This window comes from Lates calcarifer, linkage group LG10, assembly GCF_001640805.2.
Source record: "Lates calcarifer isolate ASB-BC8 linkage group LG10, TLL_Latcal_v3, whole genome shotgun sequence".
NCBI lineage: Eukaryota > Metazoa > Chordata > Actinopteri > Centropomidae > Lates > Lates calcarifer.
Genome location: NC_066842.1, coordinates 27,873,079 through 27,883,904, shown reverse-complemented (window position 1 = coordinate 27,883,904; position 10,826 = coordinate 27,873,079). Strand labels below are relative to the sequence as shown.

The window sequence follows — 10,826 nt, the reverse complement described above, 5'->3', positions numbered from 1 at the left end:
CACTGCGTAGCTCTTGTATGTGAAGAAGAGGACGGAGATATCCAACTCCTGTTGCATGTGCACTTCCTGCTGTAGTGATCATAAGCATCCACCAGTGCTGACTTGCTGTTAAAGAGTTTCACAGTAATCTAATTTGTTTGCCACCTGCATGTGACCATGCAAAATGTAAGGGGACCGGACAGGGCATGATCAGGGATAAGAGCTGGTTTGGAATTGGGTGTGGGAGTACTGGGCTCAGGTGCTCCCAGTCAGCCCATCAAGAAAGCCCCATCCACCTTTTACCTGTACCTCCATAAAAAGAAGAAACAGGACACGGGCAAATGGGCCAGAGGGCATCGCAGAAAAAAATAAAGCTGCAGAATGATCAAAATAGGGAGTTTCATTCAACATGAATGTGCTCAGTAAAAAACAAGTCTAATGTTTCTTGTATATAAGTTTGGCCACATCAGCAGAAGATAAGCTACAAGGTCAGTTATCAGGATTCATCCACTGAGAAGTTGTATTATTCAAACCGCATCAATGACTGACAGTCAGCACTGACATTTGCAACAGTATGTTGATGCTCGTAGTGATGAAACAGTTAAATCCTTATGCGTGATCTGTTGGATGTACAGGTTCGGCTGGTGGTGCAGACTCCTCAGAGATAGCACAACAGAACCCAGCAGTCAGAAACAATTAACATATCAATACAGATGGTGCACAGGGCGAGAAATACTGTCACAAGAGCATGATTCATTCACCACTACACTACGAGTCCAACACAAACACAGAAACCAGACATTTATGTGTCAGGACACCAGAGGATATCTACTCTGTGGTGCAGAGCAGATGAAATGATGTGTTCACAGTTGACATGTCAGAGTATCAGCCTGACTCAGCTCAGGAAGTCTGGTCCGGTTACAAATACTCTTGTGGTGTGATTCATCAGTTTCATAACTCTGACATTTGATCTGGAACCTGCTGCGGGGATTTGCTCCCATCCAAGTGACGAGCATCAGTGAGGTCCAACACTGACGGTGGGTGGTGAGGTCTGGCTCACAGTCAGAGTTCCAGTCCATATCAGAGCTGTTGGATAGGGCTGAGGGCAGGGCTCTGTGCAGGCTGCCACACCAAAATGATTTCTTTATGGAACTGGTTTTGACATGTTGCAATGGGAAAGGGATAAACTCAGACTGTTACCACAAAGTTGGAAGAACATTATTGTGAAGAACAAATAACTAGCAGCTCAAGCTCAACTCAAACAGATCACAACTGTGTTCTATATGTAAAACTGCTTTCTTGGTTTTTGTTGCTGCAGTGTGTGTGTGACGGGATAATGGCTGTGCCTGTTCTCTCCCTGGCAAGTGTAGCATTGTTTGCTTCTCTTTCTCTCTCTCTCTCTCACACACACACATAAACACCTCATGCATTTTTAAAGTTGTACATTATGATGTCCTTGGGTAAAAAGGATTGTTTACATGTGTCTATCTGAAAGAGAGAGACAGTGTGTGTGTGTGTGTGTGTGTGTGTGTCTTCACCTCTCACAGGGAAGCCAGATGTTAATATGCACCATTATGGAATGATATGTCTTTTCCAGTCACAGACCTCATCTATCGCCATGACATCCAGGTCTTCACCCACAGAGGTAGCTTCAGGGTGACCATAACACCACATTTAAAGACACAGTGGAAGCCAAACTGAGGATATGTTATTGTTCACTCTGTAAGCCAGACTCATTTAAACTACTCTTTGGTTTGCTCAAATTCTTACTGAAAAATGTAGCTGAATAGCCAGAGGCAGGGACATCTGTCATGACTTTGACTTTCTTCAGTCAAAATCTCAGTTTGGAAGGGAGGCAACACAGAAGGTGCAAAAATGGGTGTACCAAAATAAATGAAATGAAAGAAGAAGAAAGAGAATGAGAGGAGGGTGGAGGAATGGCCATTTGTAGGTTGATCTGGTGCACCTCTGATTGACAGGCACAAGTCACTGGTCTTAACAAATACCCCATTTACACCTGGTATTAAAATGTGATCTGTATCTCGATCAGGGAAAAACACAAGTGTAAATGCAGAACATTTTCCCTGCAAATTTGTACTTACATGTAGAACAAGTGCTGTATGAATGTGTGTGAGTGTGTGTATGAGTGGTTGAATGTTAAGCGCTTTGAGTGGTTGATATGACTAGAAGAGTACTATATAAATGCAGTCCATTTACGATAAACCATCTGGGCATGAGTACTGATGTCATAATAAAGTAATAACTTATGACTTGGAATGTTACCATGAAAATAACCACATAACATGCATTACATGACAAACAGCATAGTTATTAGTTATTTATTGAGGAGAGAAAATTACTGTACAGGTTGAGGACAGATAAATAAAGCTTTATTATTTATTAAAAAAACAAATCAATCATCCAACTAAATAAAATCCACAGTCATCAATACTTTGGAAGTTCAAATTTGTACATACAACATATTTACAACATTTGTTGCTTTGCCCTTTTTTTTCTTTGTACATATAATGAGAAAAATAAACTTTGTAACTTTGTACCTTCTGTTTTTAGTACAAATACATTTCAGAAAGCTCTGACATACAGTGCAAAACTGTAAGGTCTAATGTGACTTTGTAAAATTCCTTATGAATGGTTTTAATAAAACTCTAGTGCACACTGAATGAAACAACAGGGGAGAAGAAAAGAGATGGGCCTTCCAGCATGCTGAGCAAAAGTCAAGATTTCAGGTTTTACTTCCTCTTCAGATAATTTGCTTCCGTGATTTAGCTTATTTTGTTTCATGGATCCAAATGCTGCAGACTGTGCGCTAAACTGCATAACTGTAAAGGGAAAAAATATGGCGAAACCACCCTGCATATAAAGTCTCTAACTGGACTCATTTCCACTGATTCAAAGACACACTGAAACCCACAGAAACCCAATGACCGCCTGTTCAAGAGACAGCTGCTGTTTTTTCCTCTCCATTGCCTCCAAGTGCTTGCTCATGATGGGAACTGTTAGGTGTCTCTGTATGGTAATGTAAGGTCTTCACCTTACTCTGTAAAGTGCCTTAAGACAAGAAGAGATGTAACTGAACTGAACTGAACTGAAGCCCACTGACAGACATGAAAACCCACATTTCTCTTGGGTTCTTCATCCACTGCTCATAGATTGAAAATCTATTAAAAATCTATATTTCAGCCCCACTGAGATCACGGTTAGGGTTTTTTTTTTGCATATTATGTGATTTTTACATTGAATTGCTAATGACACTGAAATTTAAACATTAACAAATATCTGACAGAAATGTTCCTTTAGCCTCCTAATGACAGTGTCCTGTGAACCGGAGACTGATGCTGCTATATGTAGTTTAAGAGCTGAGGACAGCTAGTGTTGCGTTGAAGGATAAGAACTACATGAATTAACAATCATCAACAATCATCAGTTCTGCCCTTTCTGATGTTTTTCTTTAATTCAAAAGAAAGCACAGGTGTTTTATTTACAGAACAGACTTTAAGGCACAGTGAAGGTATATGGTAATAACTAATGTCTCTCATTTCAGTCCTGTTAAGACTGTGCGATACTGAACTACTGCTGTTGCAGAAAGTGGCTATGAATGTTCTTAAATGTGAGTGAGTGTCCAGAGGAAGCAGCTTCTGTGTGTTTGCTTCTGAATCCTGGAGGACTGAGGAGGACTAAACATCCCTGGTGATCACAGACTACAGTCAAGAGTGAGAGCAGGGGAAGAAGGCGCCTTAGCGAATTAGAGATGAGCTCCTGTGCTTAGACTTTCAGCACAAATCTGCTCCTCTCAGCAGAAAAGAGGGAAATGACACAGTGGGCTGAAATATTATTCCTCGGATTACAGCTTCTGATGAATGACTCCTCTGCAGGGAACAGGAGGAGAAAATCAATGTGGTGCAAATCTGAAGCTATGACTTATTACTGTGGCTGGATGAGAGGGGAGGAATATGAGCCTTGGGGCACCCACTGTGTGTTGGTGTGTTATGAGTAGCAGCAGGGCTGCAGAGGAGACAAGGACAAGAGAACACACAATATTTGGTTTGGTATTTGGTATTACTGTACAGTCTCCACTTCAGTTGTCCTTCCAAAGCACGACAGGTCTGACTCTAGATGAAACCTGGCTGTGGTACATACTGTAAAATCTTCTAAAAAACAGCTGGGTGTGAAATAATAGCCAGGGGAGACATGGGATAAAAAAAACTATAACTGTAATTGTGCTATACTGACAAACATAGTAAATTCAATACAATGTGTATTTCTTCAGTACTCCGTGGTTATCTTTTTAACAGTGATACTCTTTTCTCTTAGATAGATTCTAATTTGTTTAAAAATAAAAATCCCTCAGGAGAAGGGAGGAGGATTTTGCTCACTGGACTGCTGAAGGATTTTCATATGAAAGAGATGGAGGAAGTGTTGAGTAACAGAAAAGTAACAGGACAACTGGAAATGGATCAGAGAACAAGAGGATGTTTTACTTAAGTACTATAATCAAATATACTCATGAGAATAAGGGCAAATTCTGCTTGTCTCTTTCACTGAGATAAGGCACCAGGCACCATCTGACAACTGACAGTATTACAAACTGTCACTGAATGTCTTCCTGTCTATAATGAATGAATTCATCACAATATTAATAAAAACACTTTTTTCCAACATCAACATTTATCTGAATGAGGCAACTGCAGGTAAAATTACAGTAAAACTAGGTGCTTGGGATCATAGCACGTCCAAACATCTACAGTTCCACGGTGACTGAGTAAACTCAATCTGCTGATGAGAACTGTATGGTGTGGTTGAAAGCTCCAGAATGGACCTGGAAATTTGATTGTTGTAGCTGATGTTTCTAAGGCCGAGACGAGAACTGCTGAGCTCAGTCAGACTGATGCACAGAGCAGTGAAGAGAAAGGCTCTCAGCTGCATAAAACAAAAATAAATACAAACATATTTTGTACAACAACATGATACGATCATATCATCTCAATATAAACCCAGTAAAAGTCTATATTCAGTAATATTGAATTCTGACGAAGCCCTACTAACACAATGCTTTATTTTACACTTCTGTGATTTCAAGTCATTTACTGGGACTTTTCCTCTAAATAACTACATCATCTGATACTAATTATAGGAAAACAGTTGCTGCTGTGTTCAATTTGATAGACATGCAAAAATCATGAAAATAGTTCAACCGTAGCTACAAGCAAACATATAGCATATGTATAGACCCCACAAAGTCCTGACAGATGAATACATATTTGAGCACAAGATAAAAAATATGACCTTTCAGGACACAGGGGCTCTATACATACAGATGCTTCAATGAGAATAAAGTTTGCAGGATTAAATGAATATTCACTTGGGTTTAAAAAGAGCTTATCTTTCAGGACATTCATATTTTCTCTATAATTAGTACCAAATTACTGAAGAGAAGAAAGAAATTATTATTAAATTCTCAGGAAATGACAGAGCTTTAAAATAAAGCATCACTTTCTCATGTCTATAAAGTGCATGTTAAAACCTTTGCCTTCCTGATCCTGTTGTGCTGCAGTACAGTTGCACTGTGATGATTGTCACACTGAATGATGATTTATCTTGTTTTACATACTGACTGGTACATTTCATGATTGAAGGAGATGACCACAAAGTTTCTATGGACTAGATGATTATCTTAACTATAGCCAGTATTAAAACATCTGTTTTGAGCACACGCTGTCATTACATTCACCAGACAGGAACTATATAAGATACTTAAGGCACGATTAAGGTATTAGGTGAACATTCCCACTCTTGTCTGGTGTCCTGAGCACTCAGTGGACCATGATGACAAGTCTGTCTCTGTGGACTCATCCATCTCTCTCTGGTGAATGATGTGTCATTGACTGATTGTGTTTCTGTGGCCTTGTTGCACACACTGACCACACACACTGACCTCAGGGCAGTGTGGACAGAAAGAAATAGTGGGGGTGTCTAACTGTAAGAACCACTGGGCCCAGGGGCTTTTTTCCTCCATCCTGTGTCTTGTTTGTCAGGTTGATTGATAAAGCTAGAGTTAAAGTGGATGAAGGGACACAAAACACTCACTAGATTAACGGTTCCTCCAGATGAACAGCCTGTGGCTGTGGAAGCGAAAGGAGTCACCAGCACCTCAACAACTTCTTGCTGATTCATTAACATGAATAGCTAAAGCTAAAGTTTACAACAGGTTAAAGGCTAGAGAAGATTTGACTTGAAGCACCATGTGACGTGGTCTAACACATGATCTCTGACTGACAGCTGGGAAAAAAGTTTGCAGTAATGAGGAAATCACACTGCTCTTCTTTGATCCTCCTTGGCTTCCCATCACATCTCCAGCTGATGGAAAGTGGTGTGTGTGAGTGGGGCAAGTATTCTTTGCTCGCTCACCATGACCTCACCTGGTGCCTCTGGGAGGAGATCATCATTTGTTTTCCTGGGATATATGCAGGTCAGTGAGTCTGTCATCCTGAGAATCTGGCTGGCTCCTACTATGATGGTCCAGCCATGGTCCGGTCTGTCTGACAGACTGGGTCAGACTGGGACGATGTCAGTGTTTTCTGCACTGGCCAGTAGTGTGGTTCCTCAGGGAGGTCAGAAGTTCACATGTGCCTCATTCAGATTCTCAGCACAAGAAGATGTCGCCATCGTTTTGAGGATCTGACATCACTGTAACTTTGGAGACAGAAAGACGCATGTAACAATCTGACCCACACTCTGCTACATAACTTCCTGTAAAACAGCAGAACGTCATTTTTAACCTTCAGTTTTTGTACCAACTTAACAAACCAGATCTAACAGAGGTGCTGAAGGGGTGGATTTAAAGCGAGCGAGTAGAGATAAGAGATGACTCAAACATTTTCTGCTATTTTTAAGGGAAACTGTCACATACAACAAATTTTGCATTCAACCTGTTCATCACATGTTGATTATACCTGTCTGCGTCTGCTCCCCTCCTTTCCCCTTCTTCTTCTTGTCTTTCTTCTCCTTAGGTTTGGCCAGCTGCAGCAGTCTGGTGGGGAGCTGGGACTCCTGCTGGCTTCTCTGCTCCCTGAGGCTTAGAGGATGAGGAGAAAGGGTTGAAGTTTTTGCCCATCCTCTTGGATCCGATGCGGAGGAATGGTTCTTTGGTTGGTGCTGAGGATGAGAGCTCCACCTGTAGAACAGATAGGAGACTTTTGTAGTTGTTGTCAGACTCATTAGAAGCCCACCAAAATGCAGCTGTAAAAACACACCACCTCCCTGTTCTCCTTCTGCGCTTGTCATTTTTACCTCTTTTGGCTGTTCTGCTGCTTCTTTTGAATCCAGATCCAGAGACCCAGAGCTGTGGAACCTTACAGAGTCATCAGAGGTGGTGGAGGGAGTTCGGTTGTACCTCTCAAGATGCTCCAACTGAAAAAAATGAGATATGACGGACATTAAGTCACAGCATAATCGATCAATCAGTCAATCACCTGGAGGTTTGTTTCCAGCCTGTCTGTCTTATGTTGTGTCAGTGTGTTGCCACATCTCAGAGATGAACTTGGTGATTACAATGTCAGTATTACAAAATAATTTCTCCATTAACTGGATTGTGGAGTCACCATCTTAAGGTAATTATCTCTATCCCACATGGTTTGATTTATTGCTCTACATAAACACATTTGGTGTATTTTTTCAGCATCAGTTTATCTTGTGTTTATGCAAAGTTCACTTGTACACCCTCATGGCTGTTTTTGGCTGCTTAGACATCTTCTCATACCAGTGTGGGTGAGCACACACTGACTCCTGCTAGCTGTTTCTGTGACACAGATTACAGCTGAGACTCTTTGTACTACACAGTGTTTGCAGAGCTCAGCCAGACCTGAGCAAAACTCCACACAGTGTCAGCCAGAAAGCGGGGGGGTGGGGTGGTGAGAGGAGCTGCATCTCTGCTCTCACTGCTGCTAAATAATATAGTGAACAGCATTGGACTAACGTTCCCCCATGTTTTGAGCCTGGTTTAAAAGTGTTTGGGTTTTAAAAGTTTCATCAGACTGTTTGCATGTGGACTCCGCATGAGGAGGAAATCCCCCCACAACCTGACCTCATCTCTCCTCGTGGCCTCCAGTCTCTCAGTGTCTCTCCTCAGGGCCTCCTTGTCTCTTTCCAGCCTCCTCTGTGCTTCCCTCAGCCTCTCAAGCTCTCTCTGGTAATCCTCTTTCTTCCTCTGCAGCATCTCTCTCTCTTCCAGCAGCTCCTGCTGCCTCCTCCTGGTCTCTTCCTCCGCCTGCCTCAGCCTTTCCTCTCGCTCTGCCAGACCTTTCTCCTTCAGCTCCCATTCCTTCTCTCTCCTCCTCTTTTCTTCTTGGTGTGCAGCCTGCTGTTTCTGAGAACAATCACAGAGGTGTGTAGATATTACACTGTGTAAGATATATTTTGTATTTGTATAACACAAATGTAATGAACGAGGCTCTGTGCAGCCATGAATGATAGCGTGAAAAGAAGGCAGAGAGAGTGTACCTGCAGGCTGGCTGCCTCCTGTCGCTGTCTCTCCAAACTCCTGTGTTTCTCCTGCTCAATGAGGGAGGAGGGGCGGGAGGAGGACGAGGATGAGAGTGAGGAAGAGGATGAGTGTCTGGAGGAGTTGGCTGTGAGCCGGTCGTTCAGGGCCTGCCGCTGGTCCTCGACGAATGAGTCCTGCTGGACCACCACAGCCTGAAGGCAAGGAAAAGATGGTTTGAGCTGAGCTGTAATAAAGGAAAAGTGGAAACATAACATCTGCTGAACTGTACATGTATTTCTGGTACCTGCAGTGAAATCAGCAGGTCGTGAAGATGTGTCACACTGTGCTGGACCTGCTGGAGAAACACAGCATTAAATGACACTGAGCTTTCAGTAGAGACTCCACAACTACCCAGCAGCCAAGTTTAACCTCACTGTGGATGAATATATTTCATGACAACATTATGTCACAGACTGATCTCTTGGTAAAAACAAAGATGTTTCTGCCCTAATTTCTATAAATAAAGAAAAAAGAAAGAAGCAGCTCACACACTAACCTCATTGTTCCTCTTCAGCAACATCTGCAGGCTGGCAGTGGCTCCCTGAGGCACAAACACACACACACAATGTGTATCAACATTTCAAGCCCATTTGACATCCAGCTGTTATAATGTAATGTAATTCTGGCAAAGAGTGTGTTCATGGTTAAAGCTGATGTGTGAAGAGCTGCGTGAAAAACTTGATTTTCCTATATTGAATTTTCTGATGAACCAGAAACCAAATTTCAAAATGCTGCAAAAGATTAGTTCTTTCAAAACTACAGTGGACACCCTTCAAATATTATCATGAAATATTTGGAAAAATCTTTTTTGTTTTTCAAAAGGTGTGGCTACATTAGACAGACAAACAAATACAAATTATATTTTTTTTGTTTATTATTTACAAGAAAAACTAACTAACTAACTAAACTTCTTGACAGTTTCAATATGTCAGTTCTCAACACTGTCGGTATCAAATTCAACAAATAACAGAGAATGTGTTCAAAACTCCAAACAAAAAATAAATAAACCATCACATCATCAAATTAATATGTAGTAGTCCTGCCATTAGCACACAGGATTAGAGCTCTATCTAATCCTGGCTGGCATGTTCCCCACAAGCCTTTCACACTGTTGAGGGGTAAACTTGTCCATTCTTCTTGAATTACTGCTTTTAATTCTTCAAAATTCTTTGGTTTACGCTTTGAAACAGACATTTTGATAATCCACCACAGATTTTCAATGGGACTCATGTCCGGGGATTGAGCTGGCCACTCTAAGACCTGGATACAGTGCTCCTGCAGCCAAGTTCTACTGGCCCTGGATGTGTGGCAAGAGGCATTATCTTGTTGAAACATCCAGTTTTGACCTCAACAGAACAGTGCACATGCAGAAGGGAGCATATGGGTTTCGAGAATGGCACAATACTTGGCAGAATTCAGTGTGCCATCACAGACAGTGAGATGACCAACACAAGCAGTACTCATGCATCCCCAAACCATGATACTGCCTCAACCATGCTTGACAGTAGGTACTGTGCATGCTGGAGATAATGCTTCGCCTGGCCTTCTGTGTACCCTCACATTATCAGGAGGAGGATAAAGCTGGTAACTGGACTCATCTGACCACAGAATCTTCTTCCAATTCCTGGCTGTCCAGTTCTTGTGTGCTTGGGCCCAATACCCTTCCTGGCTGAGAATCTGTATCTTCAGGTGTGTTTCCTGCATTAGGTTCTTGTTTTAGCCATTTTTGTCTCTGAAGAACTTTCAAATGGGCTGGCTTTATATACACACAAAGCACAACAACAAAAAATGTGTCTTTTAATAAAAAGCATGACCTTCATTAGTGGATCACTGGTACCAAAATGACCCAATACTGAAAATTTCTTATGTATTTTTTATGGGACCAATCAATTTTAAGTTTTTAATGGCTTTTTTAGGATTTGTTTAGTATTTTGGCTGTGACTGTACTAAAAGAAATTGCACTTGAAGACCTTAGGGTGATTCTTAATGCAATATTTCACAAATGCATGGGGTGTCCAAAAACTTTTTTCCACCACTGTAGTCTTATCACTGGATATGTATTTCATCTGTCTACATTGTAGAAATCCACGCCACATCTTCCAGATAACAATACTGGTAACATGAGTCATTTTGGTCATATTATATAAAGGGGATGTTAGTTTGAGTTGTCACAGTTAACCAGATATTACACAGGTGTGACATTCAAGGCCTAACCACGGACTCTGAGACATTTCTGCTTTTGTCAGCAGCTGCACTCAGTGCCACTGAGATTCATAAAGAGATATGG

At 41.5% G+C, this 10,826-nt stretch overlaps 1 protein-coding gene across 6 annotated transcripts in view; it reads right to left on the bottom strand.

Moving 5' to 3' along the window:
* Window positions 1-2,304: 2,304 nt before the first annotated feature.
* akap13 (A-kinase anchoring protein 13) overlaps window positions 2,305-10,826 on the bottom strand; it is a 53,048-nt gene continuing 44,526 nt past the window's right edge. For 5 of the 6 annotated variants that reach the window (XM_018678560.2, XM_018678562.2, XM_018678564.2 and 2 more), the window contains 7 exons: window positions 9,036-9,080; window positions 8,784-8,834; window positions 8,497-8,691; window positions 8,081-8,362; window positions 7,288-7,407; window positions 6,951-7,171; window positions 2,305-6,690 (listed from right to left, as the gene is read on the bottom strand). In XM_018678560.2, the coding sequence (XP_018534076.2) occupies window positions 7,004-7,171; window positions 7,288-7,407; window positions 8,081-8,362; window positions 8,497-8,691; window positions 8,784-8,834; window positions 9,036-9,080 (861 nt within the window). In that variant the 3' untranslated portion in view covers window positions 2,305-6,690; window positions 6,951-7,003. The remainder of the gene's footprint in view (window positions 6,691-6,950; window positions 7,172-7,287; window positions 7,408-8,080; window positions 8,363-8,496; window positions 8,692-8,783; window positions 8,835-9,035; window positions 9,081-10,826) is intronic. The other variant, XM_018678563.2, reaches the window with a different exon arrangement.